We start from the raw sequence: 17,791 nt of genomic DNA, 5'->3' as shown, positions 1-17,791 counted from the left end.
TATAACACTGCTTACATCACAGAATGCGTCTGATTATGTTGCAGCGTGTGATCTTAGATCTGCAGATACTGAACTCGTTATTCTGCTTCTAAACTGGAACTCGGTTCACCTTTTATTAGACAGTCAAGCTCAGTGCTCACTTTCAAGAAGCATCTAAAAACTTGGCGTTCAACTTAAATGCATGTTTATCTTTTAAATGGATCTGCCATTTTCTTATGATTATTATATATTATATAATTATTATTATATTGCAACACTTCGAGAAATTTTCACGACACACCATGTCACAATATTTTTTTAAACATTCAATCATTCAGAACAGAAAAAATACTGTAGAGCTACATTTTAAAAATACCATCAAAAACTGTTAACACAATGATTTTTATTAAACATTTCCATACTGCACTGTTAAATATGGCAGATCAACCTAAAAATACTTTGTGTAGTAACAAGCAACTGATCTAGTTTTCCTCAATTTCATTGACTGACAGAATAACTCATTCAAAGTATTTATTAAAGTTATTAAGTTAGTTTATTATTTATCAAAGTTAAACCACATTTTTACAAATTTAGGTTGATCCGATGAGCTATTTGTACGTTGTGATTTACACTACAAGAAATTAATTCTGCTCTCTTTATAATGAAAGATGCTTCAGAAAACCATATTGTATTGTACTGTGACATCAGTTTTTGCTGATGACAATACAATATCAGTTCAAAAGTATCCAGACACTAATTGGCTAATTCAGCTACTTTAAAGTCAACCTTAGCTCAAAATAGACTTGTTAAAGCATAATTAAAACAAAATTCCTTTGGTTTTCTCCTTCCATCTTCCAAAACATCTCATTTTTGATGATGGCACTGGGCACCAGCGGGCAGAGAAAAAAATAACCAATACTATCATGTTTCACCTCCTCCCACGATGGACAGAAAATGCTCAACTAGAGACCCACTGATTCTGATGTTTCACTCAAAAATAGGTCAAAAATAGGAAAAAGTGTTATGATTACTGCCGCAAAGGAGGACAAACTCCCTATTATTACCCTTCATTTGAAAAGAAACAATGGTTAAGCAGGTGTACACAAATTTCAGACACAAATGAATGTATATGTATGTGTGCTGATGAGTCACGCGTTTTAGAACAGGAAAATCCTAAAATGGCTAAACAGGATTCTTTGAACCCTTGCTAAAATGCCTTATTGGACTGATTCTGTTTTCCGCATAACACATACAAAGGACCCAGTGTACCCTTCACTGCGACACAGTGCACAATCAGCAGTGTACATCACTGCCAGAAGCACTGCAGACGCTTCTGCTGACACGGAGTCGAAAGATGTTGAGTTAGTTGTTTAAATTTATTTATTTTCTCTCCTTGGTTAGACGGTACATTAGGTTATTGGTTAGGCACTAATCAGGATTTAAAGCCATAGTCCACAGCAGCAAGTCTCAGCCAAAGTGTCTCTTTGCCTATTTTAGGGGGCACTAGAGTTCATTTTCTCCACACAGCTGTCCCAGAAGGCCACGAGCCGGTTGTCCTTGTTGGCGCAGAAGTCTGTGAAGTCGCGGAGGAGGCGGTCAGCCAGTTTTTCATCGCCCAGCACGCTGGTCCTCCAGGCTTTGGTCAGCATTGTGTTGTAAGCCCAGTTGTAGCCCACTCTTTCCTCACATCCAAACAAACTCTGACTGGCTGAGGAGGCGGAGTTACGGCGTCTTCGTTGCTGACCACAAGAATATTTCCTTTTAGAGTAGGGCAACTGCATAAAGACTGTACCTGGATGGACAAAGAAGGAGAGAGGATTAAAGAGAAAAAGAGAAGGTTGGAGAGATGGAGAAAAAGACAGAGCAGGAGAGTAATACAGATTAGCATGATTGATATTGAGAAAGAAGGAAAAAAGGCAGTGACTGACAGGGACACAAGAATTAGGCGACTAATGCCAAGTGTTAACTATGTGCTGTTGAAAATGAACAGGAGTCTATGAGTCAATTCATCATCCGAAATCCCATTCATATTTCATCTGAAATCAATAACACACCCAAAACTGTAACAACAGGTACAGTTTGTGGGCAGAGCATATATCGGTCAAATTGTCACCACTTTAAAAATAAAAAATAAATAGCCACTATTATTCTCTATAATGGTCACGATACACAACAAGGCTGCACAATTAATCATGCTGTTATCGCTATAGCAATATGAGTGTCTGCGAGGAACACACTGTCAAGGGCTGTAATGACAGAACAAATGATATTACATATGCAGAGTGACATGATGAGATGAAGCATTAGGAGTCATATCTAGAATAGGAGCAGTGGTGCACTCCCTTGAGCTGCTCTCTTGCATCTGGAGTAAGTGATGTGGCTAGTGTGCTATAGTCAATTACAAAGTACACAGACATGCACAGTTCAAAAACTACTCTGTTCTTTACTAATCTGTAAAAATGCATCAAATGTCAAGACCTTTCTCACTGCCTACTTCTAGCTACTATCAAAACATATTCAAATGATATATAATTAGATATATTTTGCTTGCATTTGTGGTGTAAGTAACTGTAACAGGTATCTATATTTCCATCCATCCATCATCTTCCGCTTGTCCGGGGTTCGGGTCGCGGGGGCAGCATCCTAAGCAATGAAGCCCAGACCTCCCTTTCCCCAGCCACTTCCACCAGCTCTCCAAGGGGGATTCCGAGGCGCTCCCAGGCCAGCTGGGCGATATAGTCGCGCCAGCGTGTCCTGGGTCTTCCCCGGGGTCTCCTCCCAGGTGGACTCGCCTGTGACACCTCCCGAGGGAGGCGTCCAGGAGGCATCCTAACCAGATGCCCGAACCACCTCAGCTGGCTCCTCTCGACGTGAAGAAGCAGCGGCTCTACTCCGAGTCCCTCCCGGATGACTGAACTTCTCACCCTATCTCTAAGGGAGAGTCCAGACACCCTGCGGAGGAAACTCATTTCGGCCGCTTGTATTCGCGATCTTATTCTTTCGGTCATTACCCAAAGCTCATGACCATAGGTGAGGGTGGGAACGTAGATCGACCGGTAAATCGAGAGCTTTGCCTTATGGCTCAGCTCTTTCTTTACCACAACAGACCGGTAAAGAGCCCGCATCACTGCTGACCCAGCACCAATCCGCCTGTCAATCTCCCGCTCCCTTGTACCATCACTCGTGAACAAGACCCCGAGATACTTGAACTCCTCCACTTGAGGCAAGAGCCTATCCCCGACCCAGAGAGGGCTCTCCACCCTTTTCCGCCTGAGAACCATGGTCTCGGATTTAGAGGTACTGATTCTCATCCCAGCCACTTCACACTCGGCTGCAAACCGATCCAGCGAAAGCTGAAGTTCGCGGCCTGATGTCCCCAATAGGACCAAATCATCTGCAAACAGCAGCGATGTGACCCTGAGGTCACCAAACCGGACACCCTCCATCCCTTGACTGTGCCTAGAAATTCTATCCATAAAAATTATGAATAGAATCGGTGACAAAGGGCAGCCCTGACGGAGTCCAACTCTCACTGGGAACGAGTCTGACTTACTGCCGGCCATGCGAACCAAACTCCTGCTTTGTTTGTACAGGGCCTGAATGGCTCGTAGCAAAGAGCCATGTACCCCGTACTCCCGAAGCACCTCCCACAGAATACCCCGGGGAACACAGTCAAATGCCTTCTCCAGATCCACAAAGCACATGTGGACTGGTTGGGCAAACTCCCATGAACCCTCCAGAATCCTGGAGAGGGTGAAGAGTTGGTCCAGTGTTCCACGACCAGGGCGGAACCTGCACTGTTCCTCCTGGATCCGAGGTTCGACTATAAGCCGGACTCTCTTCTCCAGTACCCCTGCATAGACCTTGCCAGGGAGGCTGAGGAGTGTGATTCCCCTGTAGTTGGAACACACCCTCCGGTCCCCTTTTTTAAAAAGAGGCACCACCACCCCAGTCTGCCAATCCAGTGGCACCGCCCCCGATGTCCACGCAATGTTGAAAAGGCGTGTCAGCCAAGACAGCCCCACAACATCCAGAGCCATGAGGAACTCAGGGCGGATCTCATCCACCCCTGGAGCCTTGCCACCAAGGAGCTTCTTAACTACCTTAGCGACTTCGGCCTCAGTAATGGACAAGCCTATTCCCATGTCCCCAGACTCAGCCTCCTCACTGGAGAACGTGTCGGTGGGATTGAGAAGGTCCTCAAAGCACTCCTTCCACCGCCCAATGACGTCTTCAGTCGAAGTCAGCAGCACACCATCTCCACTATATACAGTGCTAGTGGCACACTGCTTTCCCCTTCTGAGTCGCCTGACGGTTTGCCAGAATCTTTTCGGAGCCGACTTAAAGTCACTTTCCAAGGCCTCACCAAACTCCTCCCATGCACGGGTTTTTGCCTTGGCGACAACTGAAGCCGCAGATCGCTTGGCCTGTCGATACCTGCCAGCTGCCTCTGGTGTCCCACAGGCCAACCATGCCCGGTAGGACTCCTTCTTCAGCTTGACGGCATCTCTCACCTGGGGTGTCCACCACTGGGTTCGAGGATTACCGCCCCGACAGGCACCAACTACCTTACGGCCACAGCTAGTCAGCCGCTTCAGCAATGGAGGAACGGAACATGGCCCATTCTGAGTCAATGTCCCCCACCTCCCCCGATATCTGGTCAAAGTTCTGACGGAGGTGTGAGTTGAAGATCAATCTGACAGGTTCTTCTGCTAGACGTTCCCAGCAAACCCTCACTATGCGTTTGGGCTTGCCTGGTCTGACCGGCATCTTCCCCCACCACCTGATCCAACTCACCACCAGGTGGTGATCAGTTGACAGCTCAGCTCCTCTCTTTACCCGAGTGTCCAAAACATATGGCCGCAAGTCCGATGACACGACTACAAAGTCAATCATTGAACTGCGGCCTAGGGTGTCCTGGTGCCATGTGCACTTATGGACATCCTTGTGTTCAAACATGGTGTTCGTGATGGACAAACTGTGGTTTGCGCAGAAGTCCAAAAAATGAACACCACTCGGGTTCAGATCAGAGAGGCCATTCCTCCCAATCACACCCCTCCAGGTCTCACTGTCATTGCCCACGTGAGCGTTGAAGTCCCCCAGTAGGACAATAGAGTCTCCAGGAGGAGCACTTTCAAGCACCCTTCCCAAGGACTCTAAGAAGGCTGGGTACTCTGAACTGCTGTTCGGTGCATAAGCACAGACAACAGTCAGGACCTGTTCCCCAACCCGAAGGCGTAGGGAAGCTACCCTCTCGTCCACCGGAGAAAACCCCAACATACAGGCAGCGAGTCGAGGGGCTATAAGAAAGCCCACACCTGCCCGCCGCCTCTCACCATGGGCAACTCCAGAAAAGAATAAAGTCCAGCCCCTCTCAAGGAGATTGGACCCAGAGCCCAAGCTGTGTGTTGAGGTGAGCCCGACTATATCTAGCCGGTATCTCTCAACCTCGCGCACCAACTCAGGCTCCTTCCCTGCAAGTGAGGTAACGTTCCAAGTTCCAAAAGCCAGTTTCAGCAACCGAGGATCAGAACGCCAAGGCCCACGCCTTCGGACACTGCCCGATCCACAACGCACCGAACCCCTACTACTGCCCCTCCCATTGGTGGTGGGTCGATGGGAGGGGGGACTCATGTAACTCCTTCGGGCTGGGCCCGGCCGGGCACCATGAGTAAATGCCCGGCCACCAGACGCTCGCTGGCGAGCCCCTCCCCCAGGCCTGGCTCCAGGGTGGGGCCCCGGTAACCCTGTTCCGGGCAGGGTACACAAGTCCTGTTTTTGTGTCTTCATAGGGGTTATTATGGATCACACTTTGTCACCTAGGACCAGTTTGCCATGGGAGACCCTACCAGGAGCTTTTGCTCCAGACAACATAGCTCCTAAGATCATTCAAGCACGCAAACCCCTCCACCACGATAAGGTGGTGATCCAAGGAGAGGGGTATCTATATTTGTTACTTTTATTTTGGACTTTTTAAAGCTTTTCTTGGTGGGTTTTTTTATTTTTTTTTTTGCTATTTGTTTAAAGGAGAGGTTAGTTATACACCCACACCCCCACACCCACCCCCACACCCACACCCACCCCCACACACATCCACACACACACCCACACACACCCACACACACACCCACACCTTCTAAGCTACTTCTCCTTCTGGGTCGCAGGGGGAGCTGGAGCCTATCCCAGCTGTCAGAGGTTAGTTATATTTCTATATAATTATACGTCAAAAACATTATGTACAGCTATGTACTAAAGTTTGAACAGCCCTGATCATGGCTTCTTTTGTTGATTTTCTAAAAAGGTAAGTTAGAAAAAAAGAGAAAATAGAGATAACATTTGCACATTTGACAGACCAAATTTTTGTGTTTTTTTGTCCCCATTATGTTAAATTCAACAAATAAACAGTACTTAGATAGATTAACTAATAATGATTCGGGACCATCCTCATCGTTATATTGATCCTCAAAAGAAATATGGCACAATTTCTTTTCATCTCTTGACTATACAAAATATAAAATAAAACAAAATATAAAAATGTGCCATAACGTTTATACAGACCACATTTTGGTGTTTTTCAGTCCCCATTATGTTAAATTTAGCAAATAAACAGTAAATGAAGCATTAAAATGTGCAGTGTTTTCTTTATGTGTTCTCTACAGAGAATGTGTTATTTACACTTAGAAAATCAACACAACATGCAACTCGACGAGAAGTGCCCAAACTTTTGCAAGTGAGAAGTTTTTCTTTCATTCTGCATCTCTTCATATACCTGCATCGTTTCATATACCTGTAACGTGGATGTACTGAGGCTTGTTCTCAGCAGGGAAGTTGAAGGCTGAAGCAGAAAACTTATCTTGAACAAACCCAAACCTGACAAAGCAAAAGAGGATTGTTTCAGAAATACAGTACACAAATGATCTGACCACTTTCTGTCATTTTCTTTTGTGCAGTCCACCTGTAGAGAATGGCCTCCTGGAAAAGCTGCATCCTGTCCCAGTACGTCTCCGGTTCAAACCCTGATGGAGGCACATTGCAATATCAGTCTCGTTCAGGAATAACACAAGAAGAAAATCTGTCAATAATCTCCATTTTTCTGCACAGCTTATTATATTAGCTTTGTCTGCATTTACATGGCTTGTTTTGAGGTTTATAATTGACAGCTAAATGTAACTACATCATTTATACATGATTCTGGACCACCATCTTTATACTGATCCTGGATAGATATACTGATTCCAGACTATCATCTTCATATGGATCCTGGATAGATTTACTAATTCTGATTAAGGACTATTATCTTCACATTGATCCTGGTTAGACTTACTAATACTGATTCTGGACCACCATCCTTATATTGATCCTGGATTACTTTACTTAAACAATAATCTTTGACTAACACTGAATATGGAAATAAAGGAATCAATATTAGCAAATCTATCCAGGATCATCATGGCAATGATACCCTTGAATTAACATCAGCAATTATGTGATTGCATGTAAATAATTATGTGATACAATTTAACATATAGCCAAATAGTAATAACTGTAGACTTTTAAGGTTTAGGTGCTCTTTGTATCACTATAGTGGCTCTTGTGCTGACCATCGAACAGGCTGTCACTGGATTCCCTCAGCAGGATCTGGATATTGAGTGGGATGAAGAGTTGCGCTCTGAATGGATCTCCGTACAAGTATGAGGGCAACGCAAAAGGCACCTCAAGAACAGGCACCAGCAGGAAGCCACATGATGCCGCCTTCCTGTGCCAACCTTGCACCTGAGAAAACATCCCAGGTCAGAGGTCACTGTTACACCTTCTCAAATTCTTTAACCTGCTTACAGGAAACACCTAAACTACACCTATTACCTACTGTTAATTCTGCACATGTAGAATGATGTTACTGTAATACTGTTACACCACCATTCCAATGGTCATAAAATATAATTAGGTTTTATGACACATTGTATTTTATTTATATATATATATATATATATATATATATATATATATATATATATATATATATATATATATACATACACATACATACATACATACATACATACACACACATTTTGAGAAGTTTTTGAAATTCTGTATGTTCAACTTCACTGTGGAAATGAAAATAATTAGTCATTAACTTCACTCTGGATATTAATTTGATTAGAGCGTAATTTGGGACATTCATTTTATTAGAACTTTAATCTGAGAGTTAACTTTATTAGAACTTTACTGTGGATATTAATTTCTTTAGAACCTCTTGATATTGATTTTATTAAAACTTAATTCTCTACATTAAAGTTTATTAGAACTTCATTATGGACACTTATTTAATAAGATCTTAACTTTATTCTATTTGTCTGAATAGAATAGCAACAGATTTTAATATCTATGCATTAATACAGCGAAACCTATTTACACAGCACATACTGACCATCTCAAACAGCACAGCCGCAGTGACGGCCATCCAGTGGAGCTTTATCTCGAAGGCTGAGTTGAGTGAGAAGTTGCCGTGATAATAACAGCTACACCATTCGGTGCGATCACTGCGGTTATTAACATCAACGTCCAGAGTCACCGTCTTCTGCTCTGGAACTGTAGCAGCTGGTGGGTGGAGGGGAGAGAGACAGAGAGAGAAAGAGAAAGAGAGAAAAAGAGAGAGAGATGGATGGATGGATGGATGGATGACAGAAAAATTAAATGATAAGGAAAGGAATAGGATGAATAAGAGAGAAAGAAGTGGTAGAAAGAAGTATATGATAAATGGATAAATGGGATGATGTCAGTTTAGTAGTTAGTTTGTGACTCCTGGAACCTTTCTCATGTTGAGTAATGTTAGCTGAATTTTGAAAGACTGATGTTACTCACAGTAGCAGAAAAAAAAAAACAGTCGATAACATGGTGCTAAAAAACAATTGAAATATGACTGTCTATCAACAGGTTGTATATAACAATACATTAAAACCTATAACATGGCACACGTTCGCTCTCATTAGGGCTACCACACTGTTACCACTCTCTAAAAGTCTTCTACTGAGTTTCTAATCAACCTATGATGACAGACAGGATGCCTAAGAAGGCATAATCCTAATTAACAAGATGCTAAAAATGCAAATACATAATGCTAAAAACAAAAACACAATACCAGGAATACATAACAACAGAAATACATTATACCAGCAATACATAATGCTAAAAGATATGATGCTGAAGTACGTAAATAAGCAAAATTAGCTCATGCTGGCAGGGAAACGCTAAAAGCCGAGTGAGCAAAAGTGAGGAAGACGAGGGTGAAGCAGAAAAGCTTCGTGACGGTCAGTCTTGGGCCGCACTGTGGGAAAATTAGGGCGTCCAGCTGCGAGAGCGAGAAGCTGAAAGAGAGCGTGTCGAGTCTGCAGCCAACACTACCAGACCACAGCGTGTTACACACTACAGCCCCACACACACACAGGCCTCTGGAGCTACAGCCTCAACAGGGCAATAAGAACACTAGCCTGTGCACTAGTGGAGAGAGGAGACGTTACCGGTTTGAAGGGTTCCACACTGCCACAGCACTTACTATTACAAAACAGGGTGTTCTGGTTCTAAAATCTGATTGGCTGAGCCATTCGCAATTGACTGACATCATGTGACTTCTGTATTATAGGGAAATCCACCCATTTCTCCAAAAGTTTGACAATGAGTAAATGAGTAAGTTATAAAGAAAGTAGTTTGAGCAGTTCAATGTGAAATGGTTCATTGTTCATTTACAGTGGTGGTGATTTAGTACCTCATACGCTGCCTGATTTTATTCAGATTTATCACTGTTTTATCATCAACAACATTCCATACAAACCTCAGAAGTCACATCTAGGTTCAGTGGTGCTTTTGGATAGTAAACACAATGGTTATATTTGTGTTCCTGGTTCCTATCACCACCACTGTAAAAAAAATCTAAGTTTGTCTAGAAAGGAGTATTTCACACTAAACCACTCTGAGAGACTGTTTAAGCACTAAAGTATGCAGAACTTTTTAAAAATTGGTTGAATTTCTCTTGAAGTTATTAGAAACCATTTACTGTTCCTGCAATAGTCTCTGTCATATGTTGCTACTGTTGACAAACTACACAGGCTGAACACTTGTTTACTGTGGTTATTATTTGTAATACTTACAATTATCCATTGAACAATGGTGTATTTTATCATTTTCTCATACTGTATTTTGTCACTGTTTTATAAAAGCTATAATCCATTCAAAGCTGTGTTTGTGTTATTCCACTTAATCATGATAAAATCACTAAAATAAAATCATAAGATGGGCCAGTGTATTTCTTTAATAGACTCTGACACACCAGAGTAGATTGTGCTTGATTACACCATTGGTTGACAATCCATCGGCTCTATTGAACAAGGGTAAGGACAGAGGGGCATAAACTGTAGAGAAACTAAAGCCCGCTGCAGACTGCAGATAACGGAGGCATTAAAAGTTTACAGCACACCACGCTGTATGAGATGATGCCAATAAAAACTTTGATGCCAAACTCTGTGAGATATCAGTTATGTTCACGTATGGTGCATGCCAGACAAAAGGATAAAGATTCTCTGACCATGATGCAGGAAAGTGACCATGTTCTTCTTGGGTCATTCATCAGCTCTGCCCACTTAGTTAGGTATCATAATGTGGAGTTTTACCTTTTTGAAGCATTTTGTTAATCAGCACTTTTTGAGCTTATAAGTCATGTTGTCCTTTATATATATATATATATATATATATATATATATATATATATATATATATATATATATATATATATATATGTGAATTTTCAGCTTTGATAGATCATGTTCTTTACATATCAAATAAATGCAACAGTAGCACCTACAAATCATGCTATTAACAGAAAAATATTGATAATTGTCTTCACTTTTTAATTACATCATTTGGTATTGAGAACTGTGGCAACACACTCTGTACCAGTATCAAAACTCTAGCATTGTGACAGCTGTAGTCTATTATGTTTACTGCATGCCACACCGTGAGATGATACCAATAAAGTCTTTAAATGTCAAATGTCTGAGACATACCGTGTGATATCAAACATGCTCACGTGTGCTGCATGCCAGATTATGTAACAAAGACTCTCTGACCATCAGCCTAGGACAGGTCTACATGCTAACTGCTTAGAGGAGGGGTCAGTGAGAGGGCTACTCTACAGACTACTCAACAACTACTCACAGCATGCAGCCCTGGAGGACTGGAAGAGGAAGCTGAGTCACACATGAGTCCAGATGATGATGCACATGTTAAAGTGGAATTCTACACATTTGTTTGCAGGTTTTACTAATAAAATGGTCAAGACAAAATATTAGAGTGGTTTGGTGTGAAATGCTCTGTTCTAGAGAAATGTACAGAGTCAGAATTGTTCAGTGTTGGACATAGGAACCAGACATCCATCTCTAAAAGCTCCCTCACTGAAAGTATCACATAAAGTGGTTACAAATACAATGCCTGGCGACTGAGACATTGTTTTAAGGCTTTTTAAAATCCATTTATTATGAATGGACATAGGTTCACTAGTGGTTTTGGATGGTAAATAAAATGGTTATATTTGTGTTGTAGTCGTGGTGACCCCTGGTTCCTATCATCACCACTGTAAAGAAATGTGACTCAGTAAGTTTCCCTGCAATTAAGCATTTTACATTAAACCACTCTTATTTACTCATGTTAAAAGTCTGGAGTCTTGGAGTACAGCTACATTGTACAGTTTGGAGTGTGCAAAAGTGTAAAGACCCCTGGTCAAATTGCATGTTCTGTTGATTTTTTAAGCGAAAATAAGTGAAAACGTCCTCTACAGAGAACAAATATTTCAGTTTAACATATCGGGGGAAAAAAAATATAAAATTTCCCTCCCAATGTGTTAGATTCAGTAAAGAGGCAGTAACTGTGTACTAAAATGTGCAGAAGGGTGTTCTCTGTAGAGGATGTGTTCATTCAACAAAACACAGCATTTGAACAGGGGTACATAAACTTTTGCATACAACTCAGTTAATGTTATTCAGAAGTTTTATGGAGTCGGTCATGTGCTAATACACGCAGAGGATCTGTCTCAAAGCCACAGCCAGGAATTTAAAATCAACAAAAACGATAGGACCGTCCTTAACATTCAGTTTTCTACATGAGTGAATTTTTATACATATTTATAAAAAGCTATAACAAATGTCTGACTATATAATAGCACTAAATCAAAGCGACTATGCTTAATATTTTAACCACTTGTACAATTCTCGAACACAGAGATTTTAATCCCTATTTTCACAGTCATTTTAAATCATCTGAACTGAAAAGACCCCTCAGATGAGCAGTGAAGTGCCTTTATGACTTTACCGCAAGTCCAGTTGCCTTGGCAACACCACGGCTAGACTAATCAATGACCAGGATGACTAACCCCACACACCTAATTATGGCTGTTACTATTGATAAGAGAAATCAAGTAATATAGCTATTATGACGATTGAGTGAAAAGGGACTGAACAATATACTCTTTCAGAATTGTTCATTGAAAAGATGGAAAGAAAGCCTTCATAGATAAAAGCATTATGTGACAAAAAAAATGCCCAAATGGCACTTCTATTGGAATTTCAATGTTTCGCTAGTACAAGTGTTCCAACACAGAGTTTAATACTGCATAGGCCAGCTCAACAGTTAAACATTATGTTTGCAACAGGCATATGCTTTACTTTATATGTCACTGTTTATAAGAAAATGCAATCAAACTCAAATTGCTAATTGTTAAGCCAATTAATTGAGAACGTACATTTAAACTGATTCATTTTCAGACTGAATATTCAATTTTAATCAAGTAACAGTGAAAGCCCTACACCTAATCCTGTTGCTCCACACTATAAATTATGCGTCCAGTTTGCACTGTTTTAGTAGGGTAATTAAATGGAATGCTAATGCCTCTTGGATCACAACACACAAACAAGTAGATCTGGCTTGGTCCATGACAACATGCTACAAGTGTCTAAAATGGTGCAATGTACCACAAAGGATAACCAAAAAAAAAAAAAAAAAGTTTGCTAATCGCTGCCTGTGGCTTTAATGACATTATTATACATGCATTATGGTGAATGCCTCTAATTATTGTGGCAGCCTTCTTACAGTTAGAGATGGATTTTGCATCAGTATGGTTTAGTTCAATAAAGCAGTTTTTGGACTCTGTGTAACAACAGTCTTCCCCTTTTCACAGTCCTCCATGACCATAAGGTCAGAAACACACCTCACACAAGTATGCAAACTGCAACACACAGCTGATCGTCCCACTGTACACCAATCCGATATGCGTTATTATGTTACTGTGGTGGTTACACATCTCAGCACTCAAAGGGGCGACAGTATAAAGTCTGTAAAACCAGATTATTCTGATAGTTACAAAAACAATACATGCCAACAGGCGAGGAATGCATACCAAAAAGAAATTATGAAAGATCAAGGGGAGTCGTCAGCTGATCTGAGAACCAAAGTGTTTGGTCTTCCTAATTACCGACTATGTTCACAATGCATTTTGTGCTTGCATTGCATTATAACATATTTTAAAATGTAATGACTACGGTAGGGTGTCATTTGCAACTTGCAGATTACAGTATCGCTGAAAACTCATTGTTCTGATTCATTAACGACTCTGAAACTGATAAATTACCAAAAATAAATACATAAATACATAAATAAATAGAAAATGTTCTAGGAATTACAAAAAATCCTTTTTAAAAAGGTATATAGTGGATTCACAAAAATTTTCCTGAAAAAAGGGCCTCTTCTAGATCTTAAGAGCTTTCAAAGTTTTCAAAATTCTCTTATAAAAATCTGTTATTTTCTTATGTCACATTTTACAGATTATGATAAGTAATGTGAGGTTTGTTATGAATTTTAAATTAAATATTTATACAATCATTCTTAAGAGAAAAGTAAGTTTTTGAAGGAATAATAATTCTTCACTCTTCCTTCAGTAAGAATGGGAAGAAAAACACTTTTATGAAGATTCTCATTCTTAAGTCACTTTTGTGAATCCAGCCCCAAGTGCAAAGCAAAAAAAACATGGTTGTTCACTTAAAGTCTATTTTCAACTTTGTAAGTGCAGCATGCTGGGGAAGCATAGGGAATACTCCCATGATGTTTTCACTCACGACTGGTATAAAACAAAAGCTTTATGGAAACATCGGTATATGCATACTTGTGTTTAGTCACGTTTATGTCCTAATGGGGCATGTCATGCTAGCAGGCTGGAGGCGGGGCCTGTGTAGCTCTCAGGGCGGGGCAGGCTGTGTGTACCTAGCAGGGCGGCGGCCTGGCTGCGTCCTCCGAAGCTGCGGCTGAAGGAGCTGTGCCTACTTGCGTATGATGCAGGTCGGCTGGGCAGCCAGGGCAACAAGAACGCAGGCAGGTCACACGGCCGTCGCTCCTCCAGCACAAACGCCACCTCGAACCACTTCCTCTGGAACAGCGCAAAGTCTTCCAGCGCCGCTGTTGACCACACACCAGCGCCACCTGGAGGCAGCTGAGCAGCAGGACCTGAGAGAGAACGTGTGAAGAGTGTTAGTGAGAGGAATTCTGCGCTGTAGGATGAATGTATACTACATTATTAGTGCAATCTCTACTATACATGGTCATGCATGACCTTACTGTTGGAACCAACAGTTTTGAAGCTGCAACCTCAAAAAAAAAAATATCAAATTTACACAATTTTATACTTCCTAATGGATTCAATGTTCAAGATGCTGTAGCCAGAAGTTTTCTTTACTAGTCCAAGTCTTTTCTATCTATACAAAATACAGACAAGGCTTTAAGACAGATGCTATGACTGCTTGAGCTATGCAACATACCTTTGTGCATGTTTAAAGATAACAATGCGTCATACAGTGTCAAAAACCACATAAGCAAGTCTATTAGAAATTACTGAACAACTCCACACAGTCTGAGGTGTGTGATGATTCAGGCATGCAGTCAGCACCATGCTAACTGTTAAGGTATAAGGCCTAATTCACTCATGTTACATGTTGCAGAGCGAAGCAGCAAGAAAGTTATACATACATTCCTGTTTACAGATGGAAAATGGTCATATCAGTCACTCTACTCAATAAAAAATGATAAATAATTTTAATTTATGAAACTGCATGATATATTTGTTTATCCTTGACAGCATTCTGACTTGTGATTAGGCAAAAGTTTTAGACCAACAGGGAAATCTGTGTGCAGCACAGGATGTACTAGTATTTTGTCATGAATTAAATGAAATCTAAAAACGTTTGTATATGATTTTCATTGCAATATAATTGTCAGAAATTTTCAATTTCAATGTATTTTGCTGCGTGACGGGCAGCATGCAGAAAAAAAATCAGCACTGGCCCTATTCTCCGAAAATCGCGCTGCTTCACCGCTGCATGGGCGCCAAAATAAAAAGCATAACGTTCCGCATCGCTCACGTCAAGCTTACACAGTACGTGTGAATCAGGCCAAAGCTTCCATTAGCCTTGTAAAACTTCAGACACTAAACATGTCTTAGCTGAATGACTACATTTGGACCAGGAGTCTCACCTTTCTCACTCTCTTTGTCCACGATCTTGTAGAAGTAGAAGCCATAGACGAAGGTGCGCATGGCTTCTCCAGATGCGTGAGCTATTAGGCCTTCATCCAGCATTTTCTACACAAACACCATGAACACAGAGCAAAGTGTTTTACACACACACACACACACACACACACACACACACACACACACACAAACACACACACACACACACACTAATCCGCTGGGTTGAGGGGGCAGCTGTACTGATCCCAGCAGTCATTGGGTGGAAGGCAGGGAACACCATGGACAGGTCCCAGTCCATCACAGGGCAAACAGACAGGCATATACCAAAGTGTTTTAGTTAAACACATAAACAATCAACAAATTGAGAAACTGCATCCATTTTCTGTGACAATAGTCTTTTTAATGTTTTGTCAAAAAGTTAACTTATACATAAATACAAGAACAAGTAAACACCTCCCTGCATCTACACTCACTTTATCAGCTACACTCATTGTATCACTCAGCTCTATTACTACACTCATTTAATCAGCTCCACATAGGAACACTTTGCAGTTCTACAATTACAGACTGTAGTCTATTTGCTTTTGTGCATAGTTTGTTAGTCCCCTTTCACCCTGTTCTTTAATGGTCAGGACCCCCACAGGACCATTGCAGGGCAAGTATAATTTGGGTGGTGTTAATCGCACAGTGGCGTGTTACTGTGTGTTGGGCTGATATGAGTAGATCAGATACAGCAGTACTACTGGAGTTGCAGGAGCAGAGAAACAGACGGACTACAGTCAGTAACTGTAGGACTAAGTGCTCCTATATGGTCAGTCGAGCTAATAAAATGGACAAAGAGTGTGGAAACGAGATGTACTTGAAGTGGCTGGTCAGTACACACACACACACACACACACACACACACACACACACACACACACACATACAGATGTGCACACAAATTATACACATTTGAATTCTGCTATGAGCTGCTGATGTTTACCTGCATGATCTCCACAGCGATGCCCTGAGTGGCCACATTCTCTACTGTGTTCATCAACCAGTGAACCACCTCAGCACTGATGAAGCAGTTGGGTGGAAGCCCCTTCTGCTCCGGCAGCAGCTGCACGCCAGTTCTGTATATAACACACAAACACAAACATAGACCATGTGTTTTTGCACTATTTGTCTTTTATGCCATCCATTTGTGCGTAAAATGTAAATAAAAACAAAATGCAATGATGTACAAATAATTTAAACCTTATACTACACTGAAAATGCTTCAAAAACATCAAATTAAATGTTAAAACTAAGAAAATTAATTTGATTTTTGAAAAATATATACCCATTTTGAATTTGGTGCCATTACCTTCCAAAAAAGTTCGGATGGGGTCGACAAAAGCCTGTTAAAGTTGTGTAATGATTAAAAAAACACCTGATGGTTAATTGGCAACAGGTCAGTAACATGATTGGGTATAAAATGAGCAACCTAGAGAGGCTGAGTCTGTTAGAAGTAAAGATGAAGGGAGGTTCACCACTCCGTGAAAGACTGTATGATCAAACAATTCAACAATTCAAGAATAATGTTTCTCAACATAAAATAGCAAAGAACTTTTGCTTTTCATCAACTACAGTACATAATATCATTAAAAGATTCAGAAAATCTGGAGAAATATCTGTATATAAGGGACAAGGCCAAAAAAAACAGTATTTGCTGGCTGTGATCTTTGGGCCCTCAGGCAGCACTGCATTAAAAACAGACACAATTCTGTAGTGGAAGGAACTGCATGGGCTCTGAAAATCAGAAATCTGAAAATCACTGTCTAAGAAAACAGTTTGTCGCTGCATCCACAAATGCTAATTAAAACTCTAAAACGAGAAAAAAGAAACCATATACAAACAGGATCCAGGAATGCTGCCAGCTTCTCTGGGCTTGAGCTCATTTAAAATGGACTAGTGTGAAGTGGAAAAGTGTCCTGTGGTCCGGTGAATCAACATTTGAATTTCTTTTTGGAAATCATGCACACTGAGTCCTCCGGGATAAAGACCACTCAGCTTGTTACCAGTGCACAGTTCAAAAGCCAGTATTCATGATAGTATAGGGGTGCATTAGCGCACAGGGCATGGGTGATGTGCACATCTTTGAAGGCACCATTAATGCTGAAGGATATATACATGTTTTGGCAACATACGCTACCATCCAGTCTTTTACAGGGAAGGCCTTGCTTATTTCAGCAAGACAATGTCAAACTACATTCTGCATGT

At 41.2% G+C, this 17,791-nt stretch overlaps 1 protein-coding gene across 5 annotated transcripts in view; it reads right to left on the bottom strand.

Annotated features, from left to right (window-relative positions):
- Positions 1-513: 513 nt before the first annotated feature.
- Positions 514-17,791, bottom strand: part of depdc5 (DEP domain containing 5, GATOR1 subcomplex subunit) — a 64,423-nt gene continuing 47,145 nt past the window's right edge. For 4 of the 5 annotated variants that reach the window (XM_017697265.2, XM_017697266.2, XM_037547250.1 and 1 more), the window contains 8 exons: positions 16,530-16,662; positions 15,547-15,652; positions 14,284-14,523; positions 8,411-8,580; positions 7,581-7,752; positions 6,935-6,995; positions 6,767-6,849; positions 514-1,771 (listed from right to left, as the gene is read on the bottom strand). In XM_017697265.2, coding sequence (XP_017552754.1) covers positions 1,473-1,771; positions 6,767-6,849; positions 6,935-6,995; positions 7,581-7,752; positions 8,411-8,580; positions 14,284-14,523; positions 15,547-15,652; positions 16,530-16,662 — 1,264 coding nt within the window. In that variant the 3' untranslated portion in view covers positions 514-1,472. The remainder of the gene's footprint in view (positions 1,772-6,766; positions 6,850-6,934; positions 6,996-7,580; positions 7,753-8,410; positions 8,581-14,283; positions 14,524-15,546; positions 15,653-16,529; positions 16,663-17,791) is intronic. The other variant, XM_017697268.2, reaches the window with a different exon arrangement.

Source organism: Pygocentrus nattereri, chromosome 18 (assembly GCF_015220715.1).
Source record: "Pygocentrus nattereri isolate fPygNat1 chromosome 18, fPygNat1.pri, whole genome shotgun sequence".
Classification (NCBI taxonomy): Eukaryota; Metazoa; Chordata; class Actinopteri; order Characiformes; family Serrasalmidae; genus Pygocentrus; species Pygocentrus nattereri.
The sequence above is the reverse complement of the archived record's forward strand: the minus strand, read 5'-3'. Positions and strand labels throughout refer to the sequence as shown.